The following is a 27,570-nucleotide window of genomic DNA, read 5'->3' as shown; positions in this document are numbered from 1 at the left end:
AGGAGAATTTACTGCAGGACTGTTGGACCACACTGACCCAGTTTGAGACAGTAAGTGTAAATAATATTGGACTAAAGTAAGAATCTATCAAACATGACGTTTTTAGCTTTTTGTTCTCTGTACAGTTTGATCAGTGTCCACATGGCGGCACTACCATGTTTCTGTTCATCTTGTGTTGAATTCATGTAGAATAGTCTACAGAAATATAACATCGGCTACATGATGTTTATAATGGGTTTTTCTACAAGGAGAGAGCCACACCATTATAGTGAACTGTTAAGGTCTGTCTACAGACGGTCCGGAGCCAAACCTCCTTCAAGTCTAACAATTTGTCATGTCTTTGTAGCCCGTAATGAATTTTAGAAAGAGTCGTTGTTATTTTACTGAGACTACATCGACCAAGCAGCAGCCTACATCCGTTTACTTAAATCTTAACTTGTATTCAGTGGTAGAATTCGGTTCAAGACGTTGTTAAACGTATTCCGTACCTAGCCATGAAGATGACAATACTTTGTTTTACTGCAGATATTTTGACTACACGTTGCTTATAACACACTTGTGTACTACTACTGCTGATAATATTTGTGTAGGCCTACTCTCACTAATGTAGAATTTTGAAAGTCGTGATCCGAGTATTTCCGCAGTAACGAAATATCCGGTGCTCAGTGGACCGTGAACGCGTCGCATTGATATCAATACTACATTACCCAAGACAGCCCGCGTCGAGCCATGTTGTAGGAAATCCTGTTGCAGCGGATTATTGTAATCCGACAGAGGGTCTGGACGACACATCGGATCACGACAAAAACCAAAGCCCGGTGGCCTGGAACAGATACCGGTCGTCCGAGAATAAAGAGATCAAGTTGGGCTATGATCTGACGCAGCGGTCGGTGCTCCTGGAGCCAGCGATCGGCGGTGCCCGGGCCGTTTCCTGGACCGATTCGTCTCACACACTCTGACAGCGGCTTGGCTTCACTGCACCGCACCGCAGAGCAGAGCAGAGGAGGGAGGAAAAGCGCTCATTTGTCGGCTAAAGAGATCGGCCCTCTTCTCCCTTGTCCCAGGCAGGTTTAAGTCCAGCCCGGCTTGGCTCGGCTCGGTTGTCCTGGACTGGAGCGCTGCGGGTTGCTCGCAGTCAGCTAGCTAGCGGGGCTAGCTCTCTCCAGCTAGCTAGCTAGCTGGTCAGGAATTTTTTAAAGCTTAGTTCGGAATTTAGCGAATTCTCCGAGTCGCAGCCCAGACGGAAGGAGGATGTCGGCGAAAGACCAGAACAAACTGTCCACCACCGAGCGACCCATTAAAGGTATGTGACATTTATTTATGTATCCACATTCTGTTCTCGGGTCAGGAAGTAAACTGCCGCTGCTGTCAGAGCTAGTTTGCTACACCAGAGCCCCTGGATGACGAGCTAGCCCCGTCAACACTTCAGGTACTCGGGGTTTTCTGTCAAGCCCGGCGGTTCACGGAGCTTCTTACCGCTTCTCCCCATCACGAGAAGAAGCAACCGGGTTACACAAGTGAACCAGTCCGACGACAGCTAATGGCTTAGCATCGTAGTTTAGCAGGTGCCAGATGTTAACGCACACACACGGTTCAGCTTCACCGACACCCCGCACACCTGGCTCTTGTACATGACCGCACGGTCTCATGGTGGCCGACGTTACCGGAGCGTGATGAAGCATTGTGCGGTTTGGGGTGTAAACTCAGCGCTGCATGCAGGAGGTGTGTGGTCGTCGTCCCCCGCACATGCACGCGCGCACACATCTGCTTTGGGGAAATGAAGAAACAGTTGTAACCGGAATACTGAGTTTAAGCAGGGCTGCAGATAACGACTGTTTAAGTGACTGGTTATTGTGTAGGGTATTTTTGATGAATCGTTTGAAACTGATAAAATGCTCCTCCCTGTCCCAGGTGCAGTCTTCAGGTGTGTTGTTTTGACCAGCACAGTCACTTTGTTGTTCCTGAGGACCAGGAGAAAGAGCAGCTGGTCAGAGAAGTGTTGGCCTCTTTCTGCCTGGAAACGGTGAAGCTTGGTTTAGGGCTGGAAACGCAGTGCTGCAGTGTTGGTGACTGGGTGTTTGTGTAGTGGCACTAGATTAACAGTTGTGACAGCCCCCACCCATACTGGTCCACTTAAAGAGCCAGCTAATGATTGGTTTTATTATCAGTTTATCAGCAGACTCCCTTCTGTGTTGGTGGGTTCAGCTTCCTAAAGCAGAGCCATATCTGCTGTGAGATATCCAGGAAACAAAACAACAACAGGGCAAGTTTACGACACGAGGGCAGTGAGAGGACAAACCAGGTTTCAGAAGCTGATGGAAGTGACTCCAGGTATAACGTCCCAGGATGCCTTTTCAGAAACGGCACTGCCTCAGCTTTGTGTCGGGCTCAGGGGCAGAACCTGAACCATGTCAGTGCCGAGTTCCTGATCACTCAGACCATAACACGCCTTGTGGTTTCTGTGGGATCTACCCAGTGAAGTTCACACTAAAGGCGACATTACCCAGTGTGAGGATTTGCTGCTTGTCTTTGTTTTCTCTGGTGTTAAACTCAGCCTATTTGCATTTTGGGCTGGTCAGACAAATGGACACAGTTATTAATAATAATAATAATAAGACCATATCAGGACACAAACCGTATAAAACACAGAGTTTAAAAAATGGGTTAAGACTGGAACGGGTTAGGCACCAAAGGCCTGTCTAAAATGATGGGTTATTAGGGTTGACTTAAAGGCCGCTAGCTCAGTTATGACCTGTAGCTCTGATGGTAGGGAGTTCCAGAGCCTGGGGCCATACATGGCAAAAGAACGATCGTCCCATTTTTTGTATCTTGACCGAGGGACAACCAAGGACAGATGCTCTGAGGAGCGCAGAGCTCTGCGTGGAGCATAGACGGAGAGAAGATCCAACAGGTATCGAGGAGTGAGGCCATTCATGGACTAAAATACAAATAGTAGCACTTTGAAGTCAACTCTAAACTGTATTGGCAACCAGTGTAGCGAGAGAAGCACAGTGATGTGGGTGTACCTGGGAGTGTTGGACAACAGTCGAGCCACAGCGTTCTGACCCAGCTGAAGCTTCCGAAGAAGAGATTGAGAGATTCCTACATAGAGGGCATTACAGTAGTCAAGACGCGAGGTGATGAAAGCATGGATAGCTTTTTCTAAATCTGCGTGTGATAAGAAGGGCTTCACCTTCGTTAAGAGTCTCAGGTGAAAAAAGCTGGTCTTAACCACAGATCTGATCTGCTTATCAAAATTAAAGCTGCTGTCAAATATCACTGAGGTTTTTCACGGTATCAGTGAATGAAGGTGCTAACGCTAAAGCACCTAGACTAGGTACAACAGCAGCTGAATCAGGGATAAAGACGATGTACTCTGTCTTACTCTTGTTTAAGTGAAGGAAATTCTGCGGTAGCCAAAGTTTAATGTCACGGATACAATTATGCAGTGGGGTAAGTGCGTTAGAATCGTCTAGTATCAGTGGCACATAGATCTGAACGTCATCTGCATGGAAATAAACATTATGCCTTGATATGATTGAACCAAGTGGTGATATATATAAAGAAAAAAGTAGCGGGGCCAGAATCGAGCCTTGAGGAAAGCCTGAGGTGAGAGGGGCTATGGGGGAGGAGAAATCGCCAATCAAGACAGAGAAGGTCCTATTGGTCAGGAAGGAGGTAAACCACTTTAGAACCGTGTCTCTCGGGCCAACACGGTGTTCCAACTGGGAGAGCAAAACTGCATGATCAACGGTGTCAAAGGCTGCTGATAAATCTAGAAGAACTAGAATAACGGGGCACTTGGCATCAAGGACAATTGTAATGTCGTTATGGACCTTCAGTAGTGCCGATTCAGTGCTGTGATGAGGCCTAAAGGCTGACTGAAACTTATCAACAGCATCCAGTCAATCTAGATGGGACTGCAACTGGGTAAGGATGATTTTTTCCATAACCTTAGATAGAAAAGGCAAAAGGGAAATGGGTGGAAATTAGACGGAAGAGAGGGATCAAGGTTAGGCTTCTTGAGGAGCAGTCTCACTATAGCATGCTTAAGGGCAGTGGGGACCGTGTCCAGCCTTAGGCAGCAATTTATAAAAGTGACCAGAGAGGGACCAATAGTGTCAATAACCTCCTTAATTATCCTGGCTGGGACAGGATCCAGGGGGGAGGAAGCAGACTTTAACTGCAACACACATTCTTTAAGTTGAGGCAGAGAGATCGGAGTGAAGGTTTCCAGAGTATACAATACAGGAGAAACAGATGGTACAGAAAATGGATACTTGGGGGTACTTTGTCTAATATCCCAAACTTTGTCAATGAAGTAATTCTGAAACCCATTACAGGTTCGGACCAACCCCAGAGCAACAACAGGATTAATAAGCAAATTGATGGTATTGAAAAGAACTCTGGGACAGTGACTGTTTTTCAAGATAATATTAGATAGATATTGGGGTTTAGCATCTTTAACAGCTTTCTGATAAGAGACCAGGCTGTCTCTTAAAATGTCCAGAGAAACATGCAGGCCATCCTTCCTCCATTTACGCTCCGCCTGTCTGCAGCGTCTCCGCAGGGCACGGATAGTGTCATTTAACCATGGTCAGGAGTATTTCTAGCTCTCATCCTTCTAAAGGGAGCGATGGAATCCAAAATCCGAGAGCACTTAGTCAAATGAAGAGAGAAAGATGTCGGGACACGTAGGAGGGTTAAGAGCTTCTGATGAGTAGAAATCGGAGACCAAGAAAGCAGCGGCAAAGTCGGGAGCCATTAAGGGAGTAATAATCGTAGGGCCATGGGTCTGGATGCACTCGACAGCACCAGGACTTCAAAATGGACGAAGAAGTGGTCAGAGATGGCCGCCTTTGATACATCCCCAATGCAGACAGACGGACCTCGTGAGACGACGAGGTCCAGTGTACCCCCACGTTGATGAGGGGGACATAATACTGACTGGGTGAGATCAAAGGAGTCCAACAATGAGTTAAAACCATTCGTCAGCTGGTCAGAAGGGCAGTTGACGTGAATGTTAAAATCTCCATAAATGAGCAAACTGTCAGACTGTGGAATAAGCTCTGCTAAGAGTTCCCCAAATTCGTTTATGAAATCCTTGGATTTAGGAGGACGATATATAACTGCACATAAAATAGGACAGCGAATTGTTACAATAAAGGTTTGTAACTCAAAACTGGAGTCGGCCTTGGGGGGGAGAAGGCGACATTTTAGGGTCGGCTTAAAAACAGATGCCAAGCCGCCGCCTCTACCAGCGAGGTACGGGGTGTTGGAAAACAAGTGATCAGCCGGAAGGAGCTCAGAGAAAAGACTATTGTCTCCTTGTTTAAGCCCAGTGATAAGAAACATGTCCAGATCGTACAAAGAGACAAAATCATTAGGGACAAAAGTTTTATTGTTAAGTGATCTTGTTGAAGAGAGCAAAGTGAAGCGGGCTTGACTTATCCTGAGAGAGTTAGGGAAACTGTTGTGGAAAAATAATCTTTTAAAGCTCAGTGAGTGTAAAATAAATACTTAACATCAGTTCTAAAAGTTATTACATATTTCTTCGTGCAGGAAGGAGGTTTCTCTGAACAGAGTCTAATACAGTCTGTTACAGGGAAGCTCAGTGGACAGAGTGTGTGAGTCCTTCTTATACTCAGCCTACAACAAAGACAGATGCTCAGATAAGGGAAACAGGATACAATTCACATCAGGACACCTGCCCTTTGGTCCCAGGTCACATCTGGTTTAGCAACCAAAAGGCATACAAAGGTTTACGACCATGCAATAAACGGTCTGGGGGTCACAACCACACAAATGACTGCATACAATGACATGAAAGCATCAGCTAAAGAACTTAAGGGGTGCTATTATAAAACAGTGATGGACTTCTGCTTTTCTGACATTTTATTGGCCAGAAGATGAGTTCAGTCCAGACCCTGTGCTGCACAACAACACACAAACATGGAACATAAACAAGAAAACACGCGACACAAGGACACAGAGTGCGGCCACTGTGTGCACAGCTCAGTGTAGAGCAAGATAAACTGCAACAGGAACGGCGAAGGCAGTCAGGAAAGGGGCTGGCAGATTAAATGATAACCAGCAGTTAAAAATGAAGTGTGATAACAGTGTGTGGTCACAGAGTGTAGTGTAACACGGGTCCTGTATTTGAGCTGGTGCCGTGATGTGGTAACCAGTTAGCCAGCAGGTTGGTTGGAGGTCAGGACCGGTATGAGAGGCTCAGTAGGTCAGAGAGGCTGAGGACCAAGAAGCATCATCACATCATTAAAGCTGCAGTGGCGTTTCCTGTTCACACTGATCGAAGTCTTGAATTAAAACCTCCTTTGTTCTGTTTATTAGCTGGAGGCTGAATGTGGTACCTGGCGCTGTAGAAACAGAAAACTGTAGGTTATGTCACTGACAACAGGTTGTTTGTTTAAGCAGTGCAGACACAGGAGCATGTCAGTGACAGCTGTGTGTGTTTCCTGTTGGTGCGCCGGTAACCGACCACGTCATCATCCTCAGCTCACTCCACCATCACTGCCATCTGACACAGCTCCATCAGTCATGAACAAGGACAGAATCATTTCACTCGACGGGCTGTGCAAAGGAACGACTGATTCAATTACCAGTGGTAACTAAGCTGAAAGGCCAGAGCAGGTCTATCAGCACGTACACACACACACACACACACACACACACTCCAGCTCCTGCTCACCAAATGACCAATAGGATTACAATGCATGAATTGTTGTACCTTTGTTGAGTGCGGAGTTGCCCAATAAGATAAAATGGATTGTAAGACCTTAATTCGGGGTCAGTGGATGGAACTCCTGTGGGAGCTCTGTCTCTCTGATCCCAGCGCTGTAAGGTCTACCTGTGATCAGACGGTCAGTAAACAGTCAGACAGTGATTTTAAACAGTCCTCTCCTGTCGTCACTTCTCGTGCTTCCAACTAAAGAATTGGGTTAATTTCTAACATAGGTGACGGAGCATTTAATGAGTCAGCTGGGCTCTGATTGGATCACAGAGCCACCATGGTGCTCTGAGGCTTAGTCCAGGATTTGAATGGGTTCTGCTACAGCTTGTTGCTTTTTGTTATTTTAGAGTTTTCTCCCTTTTCCTGACTCATTGTACAACAATCTCAAAATCTTTTTCCCCTGTTTCTGACTTTATTCCAATTTGGTACTGTTTTCTTGTGGTTGTGGTTTTGGTGACAGTTTATTAAGTCAGAAGTCTGTGATGTTGTAATGTTGTTATAATGTCGTTTTTGATCAGACTGCTTCCGAGAGGCGTGGACGGTTTGGAGGCTGGAGTTTGTGTTGCTGTCGGGAGGAGTTGCTGATGTTTTCTCCATCACATTTATATCCATGAGCCCATCCTCTAAAAACGGGCACAAAAGAATGACTGTTACTGTTCAGCACAGATTTTTAGGGATACAGTTGATCGACAAACATAATCAGCAACTACTTTGATTACTTTGAGTAATCATTCCAGGCATTGTTTCAACAGCCAGCGTTTGCTGCTTCCAGTTTGTCCAGTCTGAAGCTGGTGGTCTGGTGTCAGAGAAGACATGTTTCGGTGCAGTTACTAGGACGAGGTGTCCTCAGGAACAGTGCATCTCAGCCGTTGACTATTTGAATACCACTTCCTCCAGTGGTCTGTCGCACCTCATTTTCACAGCTGTGGTTATGTTTTCCTGTCTTCAGAAAGTCAGAACAGGCTTCCAGGGTGGGGGGTAGGTGATGTTGTCTGATCAGACCCACGTCTGTCTGGAGCCTGGCTGGTTCCTTCTGCTGGCTGAACCAGTTCAACAGCACTGACACGGTTGGCTAATGTGTGCGACCCAGTTTGGTTTCAGAGCTGCACTAAACTAGACCACTGGGCCAGGAGAGAGAGAGAGTGTGTGTGTGTGTGTGTGTGTGTGGACACAAGCAAGCGTGTTCAACTCAGTTAGCTGTGACTTAGCTGTGACACCTGCTTTCACCTGCTCCTGCTTGTTAATGTCAGTCACAAACATACCCACTACCAACCCCCTTCCCCCCCCCCAGACCTGCCAGGTCTCTCTACGAAATCAAGGCGTTTTCCAGCAGTTAACCTGCCTGGTATTTCCTCTAGGGCCTGGTGTGTGCTAGTCTTTGTCTCCGGGTCGAGCCTCAACATGCCCGTGTGCTCTTCAGGAGACTTTCTGTTACTGATCTGCAGGACTTTGTAGTATCACTGACTGCTGCTGGCTTCGGGTGCACGTCCAGTTTGATCACATCTGTCTGGGCTGCTGTGACTCAGACTGTGTCCACGTTCACACAGAAACACGCTGAGCATGCTGCAGCCTGCGCTACAGTCACGAAGTAAAACAGCGGCCCCTCCCTAACACGCCTACCTGCACCTGAGAGAGAGACGAGTTACCTGCTGACGTTCAGCAGCCTGAGATAACGAGCAGGAGGGGAAGGGCAGTGCTGAGCAAAGAGCCAACAGCAGGACGCTGTTACATGTTCAACAGGCTTCTGTCTTATTATAGACGCCATGACTGACTGAATATTTATCAGCAGCTATTTTAATAACTCATCTGAGCTTTCATCATCATCATCATCACCTTTATTCAGGGAAAGAATAGTGAGAGAAGTTGAGAGCGAGCTTTCCTTCTCAGTGACAAACACGAACACCTTCAAAACAGGAAAACATACAAGTGGTATTAAAGTCCAAAATCACAAGACACACGTTAAAACAGTAAATAGACATAAAATGATGTTAAACACATTTAAACAGTAGAGTAGCATGTAAACACAGTTTAAACTGATAAAGGAACGAGCACAGCCAGTCGGGTTTTTTCTGCAGCTTCATTAAAAACCTTAATAAGATGGTTCAGTGCAGCATGTGGGTCAGAACGTGTCACAGTGAGAGGACCAGACCATCACATCAAAACACATGGAAGTGCAATGGAATGACCATCGATAATCAGGAAGCCACGTCTCTGGAATCACAAGAATAACATTTGTTGGCCGAGTCCACAGTAACATAGTCTACCTTTGACCGTAGGCCGTGTACGTTCATATGTGTAACACTGAGGCCCTTATGATGAGAAAAGCTATGAAAGTTCAAATCGGTCCCGATCGGCCGCCGGGTTCGACCCCAGAACCTTCTCGCTGTGAGGTTCTGGGAAAGCCAGAAATCCCAAATAAAAGCAAACTCTCCTTTCTGACAAGTTTGATGCTTAATGATTTGATCAGTTGGTGACTGACTAATGGAAGAACCTCCAGACTGATCCTCTTCTGGTCTCGGGCTCTCGGTTGGACTAGATGTTTCAGACGACGCCTTGGGCTGTGGGAGACAAAGCGGGCGTTTTCAGGTTTGCTGACATTTCACCATCGATTACAGAGATGACTGAACAGGACACGGCAGAGTAAAGACAGCGGTCGGTGGCAGCTGTGATCCGTTGTTTACCTTCTGTGTGGTTCTGTGCACAGACAAACACAGTGAACCAGGATCAGCTATTTGCATCTCTGCTGCAGTCTGTGCTGTGCTTTGTGTGTGCTGACTGTCTCTGGTGTTTGTCGCCTCATGCTGAACGCTGCGTTGACAGAAGTGCTACGTCTCCGGGATGAGCAGCTGTCCTGACACCACCCGTCTCTCTCTCTCTCTCTCTCTCTCTCCTGTCTGTAGCGGTGCCGTATCCCCCCGGTACACGCCTGACGGTCACAGACCTGTACGTGGATGGGAAGCCCAGCGTGGAGCTGCTGAAGGCTCATCTGGTGAAGGAGGGCCGGCTGGAGGAGGAGGCGGCTCTACGGCTCATCAACGAGGGAGCCAGCATCCTCCGGCAGGAGAAATGCATGCTGGAGGTGGAAGCCCCCATCACAGGTAACAGCCCCCTGACTTGTGGGCCTCATTGTGTCAGATTTCTCCTCAAAGTGAGCATGACAAGGACAAGCAGCCAGTGGACACACAGCTCCACTGTGTCCAGACACCAGTAAACCCAGCAGTGACCCCACTGGTGACCTGTGAACACACACTGGAGTTTAGTCTGACTCAGCCCCACACACACTGTCCTGCTGCCACAGACACTAGAGACCAAATGTGGATTAATCCGCCACTGAAAATAGTCCCCAGCAGGTGCCTCCAGTAGCTTCCTGCTGCTACAGGCCATGTTAAATATCCTGGGACAGAATCACTACACTAGGCTGTAATAACTCTACAATCAGTGGATTGGCTGTTAATGAATGTCATCCAGGTGCAGAACGACCAGTATGAACCGTTTCCTGTACATACGGGATCTCGGCTGCAGAGTATCATGTAATACGGTGCTTCTATAACCCAGCTTGTACTCTGTGTGTGTCCAGTGTGTGGAGACGTCCATGGCCAGTTCTTTGACCTGATGAAGCTGTTCGAGGTGGGCGGATCCCCCAGCACCACCCGCTACTTGTTCCTCGGGGACTACGTGGACCGGGGTTACTTCAGCATTGAGGTAGGCGGTGGCACGCTCACACCCACGTGTTTGTGTTTCTGCCATCTAATCTGACATTTGCAGCGACGGCCTGATGTTCAGTCACGGCCCCATACGGCCTAACACAGCATCTTTGAATAGCTGTAGAATGAAAGGCGCACTGTCGCCCCCCTGCCACACTCTGTGTCTGGTCTGCGTCCACACTCTGTCTTGTGCAGCTCTGGATGCATGACATTCTTACTGGCCGCTGTCAGCGTCCTCGTTAGGATCAGTGGACGTCCTCACAGCCCAGGCTGGGCCACAGAGAGCAGGTTCAACGATGCAGTCAGAATCCGGGTCGGGTACCTCTTGGAGCAGCAGATGCTCCTTTGAACTAGATTAATTTAGAAGTCGTTTAACTTCACGCTGCCCGACTCCAGCGTGACACAGCTCTGATCACTGCACGCTGAGTTCACCCTGGTACCAGCTGGAAGCTTCTGATGAAGGCGTGTGTTAGAGCTTTGTTTTAGGCAGTGGCCTCATTTTAGTCAGTTTATTTTTTATTTATTTAAAGCTACAGCTGTCTCCATCTTTGCTCTGTGCAGTTACCATAGTTACAGCTGTCTTCATGTAACCATGGTAACTAGAGACAACAAAGATGGAACCAGCTGTAGCTTTAAATACATACAAATAAATAAAAACAGGGCATAAGCCTGCCAGTGTCAGGGTGTGTCGTTTACATCTCAGCAGCACCGATCGCCCTGCCACAGGGTCTGTAGTGTCCACGGTGCCCTGGGCTGAATCCAGTACGTGGGATTCTTGTCCCTCCTGTGCCGAGTCCGGAGGAACAGCTGGTTAGATCGGGCCATTGTGGACGATTCCTTCAGAAAAGGAAAACATAGTAAATTAAACAGGTGGTTTGATGCAGCACAAAGACACTGATTGGACGAGTGGGTTTGTTTGGACGTGGTGTCTGTCGCCTTCACTGGTTCCTCTCCCTCGTAACAAAGGCCCGTTTAGAAGTGAAGCATCTCCATCACACCTGAACTTTGAAATGCTCAGAGGCTGAGCTGGAAATCACCACGATGAAGGACGTAATGTGGTGGCTTCCCGTCTCTCACAGGCTTTCACTGTTAGTCATCTGCTAAAGTACAGCGACGCGTCCTTAGACCAGCCACAGTTCCAGAGGTTTCCTGTGAGGATGCCCTGCAGGTCTGGGGCTGCGTTGATCACTGATCATACTGGTAGACTTGTTGATTTCTGGTGGTCCAGGCAAACTGGGGACAGTGTATTGAACCATTAGTTTTGATCAAGGTTGACTGTAGGTTTAACCTTGTCCATCGTGTGTTTGTCCCGTAGTGTGTGCTGTACCTCTGGGCCTTGAAGATCAACCACCCCAACACACTGTTCCTCCTCAGAGGTAACCACGAGTGCCGACACCTCACCGAGTACTTCACCTTCAAACAGGAGTGTAAGTCCTGTGGCTTTGTTTGTCTTTCAGAGTCCCCACCATAGACAAACGTCTTATCTCATTGTATCCTAAGAGGGAGTGGTGCTGTGTGTTCAGCTCAGTGTGTTTAAAATGTCTGACCTTGGGCTGTGTGTGTGTGTGTGTCCTCCAGGTAAAATCAAGTACTCCGAGTGTGTCTACGATGCCTGTATGGAAGCGTTCGACTGCCTGCCTCTGGCGGCGCTCCTCAACCAGCAGTTCCTCTGTGTGCACGGGGGTCTGAGCCCTGAAATCACCTGCCTGGATGACATCCGAAAGGTAACTGGGACCGGATGGGTTTACTCATCCAGCTGTGTGGGCGTTCATGCAGAAGAGGAGCACTCAATCTGAAATCAGCTGAGCGGGCGCTCAGTGTGAAATGATGCACAGAAAAACTGTGCAGGTAAAAAAGCTTCTCCAGTGGGTGGTGACTCAGGAGCAGGAGGGAGCTGAGAGGTGCATCGGCCAGAGATTATGTTCAGAACGTGCATGGATACAAGCACTAAGTGGCTTGTAGAGCAAAGAAGGCTGCTCCAGACTGCAGCGTGTTTCTCTTCAAACATCAGGAAGTTTATGGTCATGTGTCTCCAGAAGCAGAGGAAAGGCAGGAAATGACCAATGCACAAGGGACCAAGGGGGTGAAAGGCTCTTGAGGTGAATTTGTGATATAAATAAAATTGGACTTGTCACACAGAGACCGTGTGCACTAAAACAATAGCTTTAATCACTTAGCTTTAGTCAGAGCCTAGAAGCTAGTGAACCATGTTGAAACAAAACTGAACGTGAAGCCACATGTAGATAAGCCACACATCACAGCCAGGACGCTGCTCACTGACAGACAGGATAAGTCAAACGTATGAAAACTGGGATGCACAGAAGAACATACACAGTATATTACAATACGGGAGGTTTTAGCTGAAGGCCGGTGTGGGGGTTAGACAGCTGTTCAGTCTCTGCTGGAGGCTGTGATGACTTCAGGTGTCCACGAGTATGAAACAGGTTTTGAAAGTGAGGCTGAGTAGAGGAGGAGTGATGGTACAAGCCTCTCAATACATGTGGGAAACACACGGTCATGGTCAGTACAGTTTATTTCACTGCAGCAAGGTGCTGAATGTTCGTGTTCCTAGCTGGCTGCTGTGTGTCGGCGTCACTTTAGTTAAACAGCACCTTTAAAGTCATCGGTGGAATTGTGAGTTGATGCATTTATAAATCAAAGTGAAGCTGTTTCTGTAGGAAATGAAACAGCAGCATGAAGGACAGAAACAAAGTCTTTAGAAGGTTGATTCATACTTTACAGGAAGCACAGTGGCTCTAGCTTTAAGCACCATTTATGTTCATATGTACAGCTTGTTACCATGGGATGTGTTGTACCGTTTTCATCTCCAGTGGCTTGGCAGGTCACCATGGAAACGCACTGTGGAGCTTTGAGCGGTTTCCTTTAGGTAGGACTGTGTGTGTCTGAGCTGTGTCACTGACAACCTGCACCAGCGCCGTGAAAAGCTGCAGTACCGTCTTATAGAAGAAGAGCTTGACGTTTCTGGAGCAGCCAGGCCATTGACAACAGTGTAAAGCTGGTGAAGCTTCAGCAGTTTGTCTTGTCATCTGTTGGTGAGAAGCTTGTTTTAAACCCTGATGGTGCAGAAAAGCTTCCTCTGTCTCTGATCTACAGTATACTGACCTACAGAAATGTCCTGTGAAGGGCAGCTAGGTTAGAGGTGAACCAGAAACCCACAGCTGGACAAACCTCTGATCCGTGTTGGAGCCACAGCTGACGGGGATTTAATTATTTAATATAATTATTTATTGAGTGACTTGTTTCATCTATAAATTGTGTGATGTCTTCTTGTCCTGTCTGTCACCACAGGACGGTGTCTCAGCAGCTGGAACCACAGACGTTACTTTAGGAATGACTTATGTGATTCATTGATCATCAGTTAATTACGTCGTGACTCTGGGATCTCTTCATGACACAGGCCGCTGGTTTTATGTGACCAGGTTTAGTTGGAGTTTTGACTGTGTGTGTGTGTGTGTGTGTGTGTGTGTGTGTGCACGCAGCTGGACCGGTTTAAGGAGCCTCCTGCGTTCGGGCCCATGTGCGACCTGCTGTGGTCGGACCCAGGGGAGGACTCCGGTTTTTTTTTACACTGCTGCCACAACAGTGTGCGAGGCTGCTCGTATTTCTACAGGTACGGCGCCGTCAGAGCTCCGACTGCCGTCTCTGCTCGCTCCGCTAACCTGAGCTGGTTAAGGCTTTCATCAACATTGGCTTATCTCTGGCTCAGTGAGCGCTGGTTAAATCCCCTGTCACACAGACAGTGAAAATAAATATTAGCATTCTCTGCTCTGGATGTTGACACCACGTGGAGGTCGCAGTGCAGCGAGCGCTGCTGCTCTGAAGCCTGTTTGGTCCTTTCTCAGTTTGGGTTGCACATTCAAGTGATTCATCAAGGAATGACAGTGAACAGCTGTGTGTCTGGTAGACCTGGGGGCGACCATGCCCTGCTGTCATGGTTTTATATGACTGATCCAAGTTTGTTCAGTGAAAGTGCAGCTTGGAGCGTCAGGCCACAGCCCCTCTGTCGAGCCCCTGTGTATGGAAACGTTCTGGTGGATTCATGTCTGAATAAACACCTGAGGAGACGTCCTGGTGGCAGCCTAACGCCGCACAGCGTTTTCATAATGACAGTGTGTTGTACACTGTGGGCAGGGCAGGTACCACCTGACAGGCGATTCGCAGCACGACGCTGAACGGCTTGTGACTAAAGTTTAATTTGAAGTATTGATAAAATAATTATTATTGACCTAATGAACCTGTCGGAGCCCTCGGGGCACCGGCGGCGTCTCAGCTGCACCAGAGCATTTGTTAAAAAATGGTCTGGTGTATGGTTGGAGCAAAACTTCCTGTACTCTTGTTCCTGACCTCTGACCTTAAGTTGGGCCGGACCAGGTTTAATTACTGTTTATATTAGTGCACCAGGAGGCAACGGGGAAAAGAGTAAAATGAGGGTAAATGAGCTGACATGTATTTACACTGTTCTTGGTAAAGAACTGTTCCTTCCAGTGTTTCCATTGAGATCCATCTTGTTTTAGACGTGAACAGATGTCGACAGCTGATGTTCATGCAGCTGTTGAAGAGTCCAGGGTTTAGGAGTGTGTCAGGTCCAACGGCTGAATGAGGGTTATGATGTAATGAATGAAAACTGAACTCTGACCTGTCCTGTGTAAAGCCTTGACATTAATCAGACTCTAATGTCGGGGCGTCTCTCGTTGAAGCAGCCGAGCTGTAGGAGGACGCAGGTCGCCTCGGCTCAGCTGCTGCTGTTTGTTTGTCCTCTCAGAGACCTCTGTCATCATCGTCACTAATGACTCACTGTGCTTTCAGTTACCCAGCTGTATGCGACTTCCTGATGAACAATAACCTGTTGTCTGTCATACGAGCACATGAAGCCCAGGACGCCGGGTGAGTCAAACAGCAACCGGTCACTGTGATTGGACATTACATGTTGTGTTATGGTAACGTCTTCCACTTTACGTTTGTCTGATGTTAATGCTGTTTTCCACTTTGACCTTTGAGACCAGTAGCAAACGGCCGCCCATACATGTTCAGTGTTTGTGTTAAAGTTACCGAGTTAACGTCTCTCCTCTGCGCTGCTGTGACGTTTATCTTCGTCTCGCTGTGTGTTTGGTGACCGGCAGGTATCGAATGTACAGGAAGAGCCAGACGACAGGCTTCCCTTCTCTGATCACCATCTTCTCGGCCCCTAACTACCTGGATGTGTACAATAACAAAGGTGAGTGAGGGGAAGGGTGAAACCATGGCAACAGGAAGTAGAAACGTTCATGTGTTTGGTGTGTGCTGTCCCATGTCAGCGGCCGTGCTGAAGTACGAGAACAATGTGATGAACATCCGGCAGTTTAACTGCTCCCCCCACCCCTACTGGCTGCCCAACTTCATGGACGTCTTCACCTGGTCGCTGCCCTTCGTTGGAGAGAAAGGTGAGTCTGCCCGTCACTGCTGTGTGACTTCTATCTGACTAAGGTGAATTTGTTACTGGAAGACGCCACTTGTGACATTTATCACTATTTTCTGTTTATACAGTCAATCAATCGTAAAAATAAGACAAATGGTCAAATAATCAGGAAATAATTGTTACTTTCAGCCTTAGACACAGATTTGATCCACATTTATATGTGAGTCAATATTAGCCCCACATCCAAACGGGCCCCAGTGTTTAAACCCTGCTCTGGACTTCCTGTTTAAACACCAGGCATGTTTACTGTGCACAAACCCCGTCCAGAGACCAGCAGCACCGGTGAACGTGGTGTCCTCACCGTCATGTGTGTGAGTCCCCCCCTCCCCCCTCCTTTGTGTAGCTTCCCAGTGTCTTCCCGTTCCCTGTGCCGCAGTATCAGGTCGGACGTGCCCAGTGTGACGCTGTACTCGTGTCTCCACAGTGACAGAGATGCTGGTGAACGTGTTGAACATCTGCTCTGATGACGAGCTGCTGTCAGAAGGGGACGACACATGTGAGGGTAAGAGGATGTAATGCCTTCATCATCGTCATCACACCTGCTCTCTCGTTTTTAAATAAAGCAGAACTGGTGTTACTCACCCAGATGTTTTAATCGCTTCCCTCCAAACAGCTGTTCAGAGCTCTTGTCTGAACCTGTGCAGGTTGTTCACTTTGCTGCCTTTACGTTTGCGGTACCTGCCAGCAGGCGACCCCGACCCTTTACGTTTGCTGTTGGCAGACAACCCCATGTTGCTCTTGTTGTTGGACACCGACAGCTTTAACAGAGCAGGGTTACATCGGTACTGAAACCTCGTGTGGGGGGTGTGGCCCTGTTATCCTTCAGCCTGATGTCCCTGCTCTTCTGTGGCCCTCAGCCCTCTGGTTCCACCGATCACCTCTTCTTTACCTGTGAATCCCACCTGAGAACATGTGCTAATTTATTTAAGAGCAAACAAAGGTCACTTTCCGGTAGATGACGGCAGGCGACCCCGACCCTTTACGTTTGCAGTCCTGCGGCTGTGACTTGTTGCTCTTGTTGTTGGACACCGACAGCTTTAACAGAGCAGGTTTACATCGGTACTGAAACCTCGTGTGGGGGGTGTGGCCCTGTTATCCTTCAGCCTGATGTCCCTGCTCTTCTGTGGCCCTCAGCCCTCTGGTTCCACCGATCACCTCTTCTTTACCTGTGAATCCCACCTGAGAACATGTGCTAATTTATTTAAGAGCAAACAAAGGTCACAGTCTTCTGGTTTATAAACTACGATGCAGTGAAGATTTAGTGACTAACGTGGGCGCCGTTAGCCTTTCCTAATGCCTGGGAACCAAATAAAACGGTAGCTGACACCTGCTCTAGATTTGTAGGCTGCAGCTTTAAACCAGACTAAAGGTCCGAGTTGTACCTGTGAGTGTTCGTGATGTGAAGCACAGCTACAGCTTTGTCGTGTGCATTTCTTCTTGTTCTTGTCCTTCCTCTCCTTTGACTGATGCCCTTTCACGTCGCCGTTCAGGTGGAACTCCTGCTGTGAGGAAGGAGGTGATCAGGAACAAGATCCGAGCGATTGGAAAGATGGCTCGTGTCTTCTCCGTGCTCAGGTGCGTACTTCTTTCTCTGATCGAGGTTTACACCGTCACAGTGGGGGGTTTACCCTGCTCCTCATCCTGATGCTGCTGTTTGACATAAATGAGGGTAATTTGGCCTTTTGTACCACGTGTTGTGTGATTTTGTTCATATTTTTATGCCTTTTGTGGATTTAGTTTTGAACTAAAGCTTCTTTCCTGACAGTAAAAGAGATTTAATACTTGAGAGGGACTCTCTTAATTTATAAAAGCTATTAAAACCCCAGTGAAGACAGAAATAGGCTCTCTAGTTACACCTTATTTCCAGTCTTGCTCCACTTTGACTTTTTCCTTGATTTGCATGTGTCCTCCTTTAATCCTGTGCAAGTGTGTCAGAATAACTTGTCCTTAAATGAATGTTCCCGTTCAGAAAAGGTCTGAGTTATTTTAAGGTCCTCTCCAGTCCCACTTTAGTTGTTAGTGAATGGATAATCAGTTATGTTGTGTTTGTTATGGGTCAGGTTTACGCACCAGCCTGGCTACGTGCCGTAAACACGTGATCAGTTTTACATCAGCTGCACTGGTTAAACATATATACAGCTGCCTTTTTGCAGTAGACTGAGTGGTGCAGTGGGTAGAGCAGTCGTCTCCAACTGGAAGGTTGGAGGTTCGAATCTCAGTCCACGTGTTGAAGTGTCCTTGGGCAAGACACTGAACGCCCAAGTTGCCTGTGATGGCGGTGCGTTTGCACGCTTTGGCCCGGGGCCCTCGGCGCCAAACAAAATTTCATTGTACATGTCACAATGTTACAATAACAATAAAATAAAGCTTCTTCTTCTAATGAGGACATTTTGTTGATGACAGTTTTATTTCTGTTTGAGCACCACTTTACATTACATTAAGCTGTGAACAGCAACTTGGACCAGTGGAGTGTAAACAGGAAGCCACAGGCGCTAATGTGTGTGCAGTAACTGATCACTGGGCTGAGAGAAAGGGGCTCCAGTTTGCTTCACTGTGGACTGGGGTTCAAATCATTTTTTCCCTGACTGTAGCTGAGGTTCATTTTCTACCAGTGAACTGACTCATGGCTGCACAGGCCCTGACGTGGACTGTGATGGGTTTTCCACTGGTCTCCCAGTGTGTGTTGCAGGAGCAGCCAGACGACTAGAACACAACATGTAGTCCACAACCTGAGGTACTTTGTCCCGTTCCTCGCTCTGACGAAGCTGTGTTTGTTTGTGTTTTGGCAGAGAGGAGAACGAGAGCGTGTTGATGCTGAAGGGGCTGACCCCGACTGGGACGCTGCCTCTGGGAGTTTTGTCCGGAGGACGGCAAACTCTGCAAAGCGGTGAGTGTGAAGGCAGCGCCCCCCCCAGACACTAACAGAGTCCAGCTAACACTAACTCCCTGTGCCTGCACTCACACCGAGAGACTAACAGCCCCCTCAGAAACACTCGACATCCACACAGTGAAATGTCAGGTGGTGTCGTCTCTCCTCTAAAGGACCATTCTGTGCAAACACCTCTGCCATGCTGCCCTATAAAGAGCTACAGAGTGAGGGTGGGTCAGACCTGCTGCTCGACAGAAACACCGATTTGATCAGTACATCAGCGCTAAAGTGAGTGACTCAAAACAAACTGACACCATATGCTGCTCCTGACCTCTCTTTGCCCCCTCCCATCATGTTCTGTTTCCCAGCGATGATGTAAACTACGGATGCCTGGTTGGGACAGACTGTACAGAACGTAGCCTCCAGTCTGCAGCTAGCATTAACTGCTAACGAGTCCCGGCTCTAGAGCGGTGCTACAGTGACACAGTGTCACGTTACCGTGTCCAGAGCTCAATGATTTCTGATCCATATTCTCTTTGTTTGGCTGACAGTGTTTGTAGAGGACGTGTCTGTCTGATGAGGACACAGACGGCTAAGCTAGCTCAGCTGTTAGCTCACATCCTGTTGGCGATGTTGATTCTCCGTTAACGTCGGAAACAAAGCGACCGTATCCTGACTAGGGCTGCAGCTAAAGAGCAGTTTTCTTATTAATAATCTGCTGTTTGTTAACTGAGAGTTCTCAGTCACAGTTTCCTTTAAAGCCCAAACATGTTCAGTTTATTTGGCATTTTTACCAAATAAATGACTAAAGAGGTTAAATGGTGAATACGACCTGTTGACCAGCTCGTCAGTGACTCACCCGCCCGCCGCGGCTCCAGCAGGGTGATGGCTGAACACCCTGCTCCCAGAAGAGAACGGTTTTGTTCTCACGTCTTTTTACGGCAGCACGGCGTCGACACTCGGATTCCTCTAACAAACCTTCATGATGACGATGATGATGCTGATTGACTCTGTGGGTGGAGGGCGGGGGGTGTGATGATGGACTCCATGTTCACAGTGATAACGTGACTGACTGAATGCACTGATATTTAACCTTCCCACTCTCTCTCCATTGGTTTTGGGCATGGCACTTCTACTCACGCTTACACAGCCACCGTAGAGGCAGAAGAGGCACGAGGTATGCAACCGTCTCCGTCTGTGTCTGTGTCATGTTTTACCTGTGTGACCGGGCCTGAGAGAAGGTCACGAAAGGTCACTGTGTGTGTGTGAGTGTGTGTGTGTGTGTGTGTGTGTGTGTGTGTGTGTGTGAGTGTGTGTGAGAGAGAGAGAGCTGCAGCCGCTCAGTTTGTTTCTGATGTAGTCAACTGGTTTACTCAGATCATCTTACACGTGATGTTATTTTACATGTTGTCATACTTGATATACTTGACTACTTGATATCTTTGTACTTGAATTCGTCCATGTGACGTGTTGTTTCAAAGCTTAGACTCTTGTGTTGATGTTACCAGTTAATGATGCTCGGTGCCGGTCGGTGACGACCTTCTAGAACGAATACACAGTTGTAGTAGTGAAATGTCCCTTTACTGAACGTCTGTCTGTTTGTCCTCATGCTGTCCTTGTGCTGGTGTGAAGTAAGTTTACTCTCCTCCCAGTACTGTGTGTGGTGTGTACCAGTAATACCAGTGTGCAGCAGGGTCAGAACGTCCAGAAGCTTCTGAAGACACTGAATGAGGTCACTAACGAACTGGAGCCTCGCCCTGGTTCTTTTAGTGAGGTGTAAGATATTCACTGTTGACAGAGTAAAGTGATCAGAAAGCAGGTGGAACACAATGTTCTGTTGTCACCACGTTCTGGTGTCGCCGTCAGCAGAACCATCAGCTTTGTCTGGAGGGCGCGCGGTACTTTCTGACCCTGCTGTTATCAGTCGGCCGCGGCTCTGCCTTCATAGACGTCTGTTTCTTCGCAGCCATTCAAGGCTTCAACCCGCAGCACAAGATCCAGAGTTTTGAGGAGGCCCGAGGTCTGGACCTGATCAACGAGAGGATGCCCCCCCGCCGTGACACCAAGCAGCAGGAGCCCGCCCCCTTCGTGAACAACCTGCCGGCCAGCACCGGGCCGCCGGACAAGAATGGCACCAATGCACAGGCCTAGATCCTCACCCTTTATCTCCCCTCTTCTTCCTCTCCTTTGCTTCCTTCCTTCCTTCCTTCTTTCCTCCTTTAAGAGCAGAAGAGGCGGTTCAGTCCGAGCGACTCGCGCTTAATTTAATTTATCATCCGAATATCACAGTTTCAGACTGAAGAGGAGACGTGGACTTTGCTGGAGCCACTCGCTGCCCAGTCCACTTTTTAATCAGGGGTCTGCTCATCACAACGACACTGTTTTCTGTTGGTTTTATTTTGGTGAGGGAGGAAGTGTTCACACACACACACACACGCGCGCACACACACACACACACACAGAGGGACAGAAGCTGATTCTTTCTTATGCCAATGATAGTGTGACTGAGCTCAGAGGAGCTAAGTATTGACATTTTTATGACATATGTACATTTTAATTGTTCTGTCTTTTCAATGTGATGTTTTTTTACAGCACACTGATTTAATCATCGAGTGGGGGGAGAAGGGCTGAGGGGGGAGGGAGGAAGAGGTAAAGGGTTACTCTGCATTGCTGAAACTTGGGGCTTTACGTATGGGAGTTCATTAGAAGGTGGAAATGAGCAGGAAGAGGCTTAACTCGAGGGCGTCTCGCTGGCCCCCGGTGCACGAGGGCGATGCTGAGCGGTGTCCGAGACTCCCTGTGCTGGCATGAAACCGCCACAGCTTGAGTTGAGATTTGCTGGGAAACCACTTGGATCTTGTTTTTGGGGCTTTGGCCGTTGTTTCTCTCAGCAGCAGTGACACAAGGCTCACGGGTCAGAAACCGAGATCCACGGTGTCACTACACCTCCAGGGGAACATGACGTTGTTTCTCTCAGCAGCAGTGACACACCGAGATCCACGGCGTCACTACACCTCCAGGGGAACATGGTGGGGAACTGTCAGTTTATGGCTACACCACCTACAACAGGGGCACGTCAACCACTCAGTGGTCAGTTTATTAGGAACCCCCGTCTGATCCTTCAGTGAACCCTCCCTCATGAGGTGTCGGTTCACTGTGGAGGTTCCTTCTCCACAGGCCTTTCACTTATGTCCAGCCCACACACACCAGTATACCACAGTAACTGGCCCCAACACAACCAGTGTTTATACAGCTCACAGACTGGTAACAGCTGTGAAATGATCCCACCGTGCTCTGAGGTGACTGGTAACGGTTGCAGATTAGTTTCAAGACAAAACATCAGATCTGTCATCTGCTAGAATGTGAAACTTTCCCCCGTCACGTCTTTGGCCTTCACACTGTAGGTCAGACATTGTAGACGTCACCTGGGACTCTCAGAAATCTGTGCACGTCACAGCTTTCTGATGGTTTATAAACCAAACCGTGCTGAAAGTCGCTGGCAGAGCCGTTGGTAAAGACGGTAGACGACAGCTGCAGCTCTGAGAGAAACCACGGAGAAGCTTCAGAACAAGAGCCAAGTTGTAATGAACCTGTAAAAAGACACACGGCAGTGGGAGTGCTGGGGCTGCTGAGGTCCTGGGTGGGTTTGGTCTAATCATTCTGTCTTTGCTTTGGAGGCGGTGGGCGGCTCAAGCGTTCAGGCCTCGTTTCCGGCTGGAGTCTCAGAACACCTCTCAGAAGGCACAGAAGCTTTCAGGATAAGAAAATCAAGTCTTTTTCTTTCCAGCTCAGTTCGAGGAAATGAGAACTTGTTAGTTGAGTACATGTACTGCCAGGCCTCATTTCTGTAGGTGTTTCACTCCATTCAAATAAAAAACAGAGAAGTGATGGTGCTTGTGTGTTTGTTGAATGCTGCTGCTGCTGCGCTCAAGGACGTCTCTGTCGCCAAGCGGCTGCCAATCAAAGGCCGGCGTGGGAAGTGTGTCTTTGTGTGGATTAATCCTGCAGGGACACGAGTGGCATTGAAACATCGCCAGCTCCTCGCTTTTATGTGCAGGCCCCATGTGTTTCTTAGCAACACTAACCCTCCACGTTATTACCTGCAGCTCACTCCAGATGAAGCACCCACAGCCCCGGTTTGTCGGAGCGAGGGGGAAAAGGTTCATGGTCATAAAAACATGTATGACAAACGCAGCGCTGCAGAATCTGTTCCTGCAACAGGTGTGAAGCTCTAGGAACAGGCACCAAATCAGAGAGGGAGAGTGGTGCTGTTAGGAAAGTAATGCAGGAAAATACCAGGAATTAGTCAAATCCCTCCTCAGGAAACCGTCTGCTTCCAACTAATGACTGGCTGCATCCTTTAGACCTCTACAGTGTGTGTGTGTGTGTGTGTGTGTGTGTGTGAAGGGTTAGGATGAAAAGAGAAATCCTTCCTAAAGTCTTTGACCAACAAATCAACACTGACATATCAGTGACAGTCAGAGCACTGGTCCCAGACCGGACCTGGTCCCTGTTCTCCCAGTACCACGTGTCTGTCCTGAGGTTTTAACCATCACAGTGACATGAGGATGTTTCTGTTTCTTAATTTCATGCAGGGTCAATAAGAGAAAAACCTCTGGCCCAGATGTTTCTGATATCGGCCTCTGGAGGTTTTGTGGCACTGACTGATTGTTTCTTGGTCCACTCGAGGCCCGGTGCCCAGGCTGGAAACACAGGATAAAGTTATAAAAACCTGTTCACACATCACCCAGCCATGTGACCTGAAACACTGATTCTAATCCACCTAAAGAACTGAACAGTTCTAGACTAGTACTTGTTGTTGGGGTCATAACTCAGTCTAAGGTGACACAGGTGTGATGGTTTAAAGGAGACCAGGACAAAGCTGCTCCACATTTTCTCTGGTTTATTTGACTCCCGTACGTTGTACAGCAGAAACAGAGGACTGGATGAAGGTGGTTCTAAAGGAAAGCACGAAGAGACGTTTTCTACCTCAAGACATGATCCAGCACAGACGCTACGGTGCATGAACTGCTCCTTTAACATGTCTGGTACGTGGACGGGTTAGTGAGGAACGAAGGCATCAGCGGGGGTTCATAAACAAAACGTCAAACAACATGTTCAAACGAAGCCAACAGTTCACAGCAGCAAACGAGTGTGAAGTAATAAATACATGATAAACAATCTGCTGTACAAGAGCAGTTCCACGTTTAACACGTGACAATCAGCTGTTGTTCAGAGCAGGAGCACATCAGAGGTGAGAGTCATGAAGGGTTTGAGGCCACTGGTTCCATGGAGCCTGTAACTGGTCAGTAACTGGTCAGTCACTGGGACGTATGACTGTTGTTTATGCAGCAAACTGTGACTTTACAGCACAACCAGAAGAGAATAAGGAACACTAGAAGTACTGTCCAAATATTAAAGGTGAGGCAAAAGAACGGGTTTGTGTCTGAGATCGGATACGAGTGGGATCTAGGCAACGTCAGGTCTGTGACTGTGGACGCTGCCTCATCTGTCCTTGTAATGTGGAGACTTTAAAAGAACTGACTGAATATTATCAGGAACAAAAGTCTTTTATCAGAATGAACCTGCAGCTACAAACGGACTTTATTGTCAGGATGTGTCTGGACACTTGGGCTGTTGGATGTGATGCTCCAGGGTCATGACCCCGACCTCTGGATGTGCAGCTCAGAGAAACAGAGAGACAGGATGATGATGATGATGATGCGTGGACACATAAAGAGGGTGGTTTGCAAGCAGTGTGATTATAAGTGCAGCACAGGTAACATGTAGGTAAGTGCATCAGTTAGGGTTGGTCGGAGTAAAGGGTTCATCTGGACCAGCACTCTGGTCCTGGGACGGCTCACATCCAGGACGTGAAGGGTTACTTAGACATGTTTGTGTCGACTAATGTGATGAACGGTTGTGTGGCTGTCGATGTCGGGGCCTGTTTCTCTTCCTCCTCTCGAAGCAGGTGGTTTGTCAAGTACTAGTTTGGGGCTGAGGTCACTTCCTGTTAGAAAAGCGAGGCTTTCTTCTTCAGTTCATTTCGTCTCCACAGAGAGAGGCGGTCGAACTCGGCCATCGGCATCCCGAACACCTGCTCGAACTCCTCTGGAGCCAGATGCCTCTGAGACGAAGAGGAGGAGGTTTAAGGTTAGTAGTTCACGCCTCAGGATGTTAGGATGCAAACCCACTTGTGCCCCCCCCCACCAACCTCCAGTCGGGTGCGGTCGACCCCTGGCGGCAGCTTACAGCGCCCCCTGTGGGTCACAATCAGTGCTTCATAGGGATGGACCTGAGCAGCAGACACACACGGTACAGTGCACGTCATCACCACTGTCCATCAGCTGTTTGATACCATTCATATTGTAGCAGAACCTGAGTCATACAGGACGTCAGGTGGTAGAAGTACACAAAAATACTCAAGGAAAAGTGCAAGTACCTGCCTAAAAAGTACTCCATTACAAGTAGAAGTACCACTTCAGATCCTGTACTCACGTACATGCTCAAAATTTACATTACTTTGTCTCTGGGCATCAAGTCTGAGGGACCCAAAGATCCAAACAGCATCGGTTCTGTTCTGAATGTAAGACGTTTGCTGCCAGCTGTGTTTAATGTGACTCCTTAAACACAACTGGTCTTGTTGAGGTGAATGTAAACGGTTGTTCCAGGTTTGTTCGACGTCGACGCCTCAGGAATAATATTTACACAGAAACCCGACACGTTCGGGCCTCGTTAGGTTTGATTCCTGCTCAGACTCGGCGACAGAGACGAGGCCTCGCACTGGTTCTACTACTGGGAATAAGCCACAACATTAAACAAGTAAGAAATCACTAACTAATAGATCAAGTCAGTGGAGGACTGGAAGCGGGGCTCACCTTCTGCTCCAGGATGCTGGGCAGAGAGTTTCCTCTGTCCATCCTCTCCCTCCGAGCCTCTCCGTTCTACACAAACACACACACACACAGTAGAAGAACACACACTGTATGTACAAGCTGCACAGTGAAGCCAAGCCGAGAGTCAGCAGCGGTAGCCACAGGTGCACGGTGCACTGGGGCCGGTTTAGCGCGCGCACACACACACACACACAGATGCTGTGCAGGAGTCAGTGCAGACTCGTAGCTGCTGGGCTGCAGGAGGCCATGCACATGCTGCGCGCACTCTGAGGTGGAAACGTGCCGGGAACCAACTCACCTGAGCAGCTGTGGCAACATGAGGACAGGAAGAGAAGACAGTGAGGCAGCTGGTTACTCATGTGTGTGGGATGGCACCTAGTGAGTGTGCACGTGGTTCTAATGCTGTGTAAAGCTACAGTCTGTCCTGGCACAAGCTGGGCCACGAGATGCGTGGCGACGGCCCTGTGTGAGGTGAATCTGCATCCTGACTCAGTCAAATGTGAACACGGACATGAAACTGGACTGTCAGTCAGTGTTTACGTTGTCTGAGGGCAGCAGGAAACCGTCAGAGCAGGAAACGTACCTGGCCGCCCCCGGTCTCCATCTGTGGAGAACTCCGCCGACTGCATCTGCAAGGAGACGCAGATCAGTCACGTTCCATACTCAGTGTAAAACCAAAACCCTGTTCAGCTGTTCACACCTGCAGCTACAAACAGTGACGTTTCTCCCTGTAAGTTTAAATTTATATTGACCACACACATTAAAATCTTCACTGTGGAGACGAAGGCAGGTCTGAACTGTGTGATACAACTGTCTTGTTTCCTCTGGGCTTTGTTTTGTCGAGAAGCTTCAGATACATGTTTATCTCACTGTCCATGAAAGAAACTAGATTTATTTTTACATAATTTCATTTAATGGCTTTTTATCCTGAGATCACGTAGTAATGGACAGTGGATAGAATCAAGTCACTGCCCCTCGGCCTCTCCACATCAGGGTCTGCAGGTTCTATTACTGATTCAGTTGTACATGAAGCATCCAGGTCTGCTGAGCAGCATACGACATGAACACGTGCCTACAGAGCTGATCCACATGTTAACATGACTGGGACCGACCGCCTTCTGCAAGGCCGGGTCTAAAGTCCACACTGACTTACTCTGGTCAGGCCGGAGCGCGACGGAGACTTTGATGCACTTGCTGACAAACCTGCAGGTGGAAACACAGGCTGCTGATCAAGAACAGCGTCACCGTGAGGCCACAGGCTGAAGTGCGACAAAGCCTCGGAAGTCTTACTGCTGTGCATGTGAGTTCTGTCGGGCAGCGACTGTGTCTTCCTCCGAAAATGAACGCCTTTCTCTTTCTCCTCCTTCAGGATCAGACGGCCCAGGTTGGACTTGATCTGGATTCAGACACACAAACACAGGAGTCTCAGGTCTGTGTGTTCGACGCCCCCCCAGCTCTGGATACGGTGGAAATGGTTTGAACTGGTTCTTTATAAACTCTGACCAGCAGCCCCTCCCTGAGGACTCTGACACGACTGTGCTCAGGCACCAAACCAAAAGTTCACATGCACACAAAACTGAAAAACCTTGTTAACCTGTGCACGTGTCCCTTTACAGTCACAATCAACCTGCCGTGTGACCGTCTCAGCTGAACTTGCACAGGACTTCATGAGTAACTGGTCTTTGCTGACCTCCAGTGGCTGAACTCGCTCGCCGCAGTGATGTGCACGTGTGCTACACTGCACCATGAGATTCGGTTGCAGGTGCCACACAGCGCGTCTGACCACAGAGCGAGGAAACAGGTTCCTGCTCAGCCACAAAGAGAAGCAGCAAAGCTCTCGACAGGAAGCTGCCGCAGGCCTAGTGTCCGACCCC

The 27,570-nt window shown here is 48.4% G+C and overlaps 2 protein-coding genes across 6 annotated transcripts in view; one reads left to right on the top strand and one right to left on the bottom strand.

The window, feature by feature from the left end:
* Positions 1-661: 661 nt before the first annotated feature.
* Positions 662-21,382, top strand: ppp3ccb (protein phosphatase 3, catalytic subunit, gamma isozyme, b). Of its 2 annotated transcripts, none has more exons than XM_020585509.1 (14): positions 662-1,303; positions 9,652-9,849; positions 10,329-10,453; positions 11,771-11,882; positions 12,034-12,179; positions 13,956-14,086; positions 15,283-15,360; positions 15,597-15,691; positions 15,771-15,896; positions 16,356-16,433; positions 17,422-17,506; positions 18,721-18,818; positions 19,951-19,977; positions 20,776-21,382. In XM_020585509.1, exons 1-14 carry the CDS (start codon positions 1,252-1,254, stop codon positions 20,949-20,951), a joined length of 1,527 nt encoding a protein of 508 aa, XP_020441165.1. In that variant the 5' UTR covers positions 662-1,251; the 3' UTR covers positions 20,952-21,382. The 2 variants fall into 2 exon arrangements, with proteins under 2 accessions (XP_020441165.1, XP_020441163.1); XM_020585507.1 differs by having other exon boundaries at positions 667-1,303; positions 20,767-21,382.
* A 2,306-nt stretch (positions 21,383-23,688) lies between these two features.
* dmtn (dematin actin binding protein) overlaps positions 23,689-27,570 on the bottom strand; it is a 12,861-nt gene continuing 8,979 nt past the window's right edge. For 2 of the 4 annotated variants that reach the window (XM_020585510.1, XM_020585511.1), the window contains exons 10-15: positions 26,850-27,092; positions 26,280-26,325; positions 25,995-26,002; positions 25,679-25,744; positions 25,015-25,095; positions 23,689-24,927 (exon numbers count right to left, since the gene is read on the bottom strand). In XM_020585510.1, the coding sequence (XP_020441166.1) occupies positions 24,814-24,927; positions 25,015-25,095; positions 25,679-25,744; positions 25,995-26,002; positions 26,280-26,325; positions 26,850-27,092 (558 nt within the window). In that variant the 3' untranslated portion in view covers positions 23,689-24,813. The remainder of the gene's footprint in view (positions 24,928-25,014; positions 25,096-25,678; positions 25,745-25,994; positions 26,003-26,279; positions 26,326-26,849; positions 27,093-27,570) is intronic. The other 2 variants (XM_020585512.1, XR_002273583.1) reach the window with 2 other exon arrangements.

The sequence above is a fragment of the Monopterus albus genome, unplaced genomic scaffold (assembly GCF_001952655.1).
Source record: "Monopterus albus unplaced genomic scaffold, M_albus_1.0 scaffold368.1, whole genome shotgun sequence".
Taxonomy (NCBI): Eukaryota; Metazoa; Chordata; class Actinopteri; order Synbranchiformes; family Synbranchidae; genus Monopterus; species Monopterus albus.
Note: the sequence above shows the minus strand (reverse complement) of the source record. Positions and strands in the feature narration are given on the sequence as shown.

Coding starts and splice junctions, on each gene's coding strand:
- ppp3ccb (XM_020585507.1), top strand. CDS start 1,252: ATGTCGGCGAAAGACCAGAACAAACTGTCCACCACCGAGCGACCCATT. Junction 10,454..11,770: donor GGGGTTACTTCAGCATTGAG/GTAGGCGGTGGC, acceptor TTTGTCCCGTAG/TGTGTGCTGTACCTCTGGGC. Junction 15,897..16,355: donor GCCCTTCGTTGGAGAGAAAG/GTGAGTCTGCCC, acceptor GTGTCTCCACAG/TGACAGAGATGCTGGTGAAC.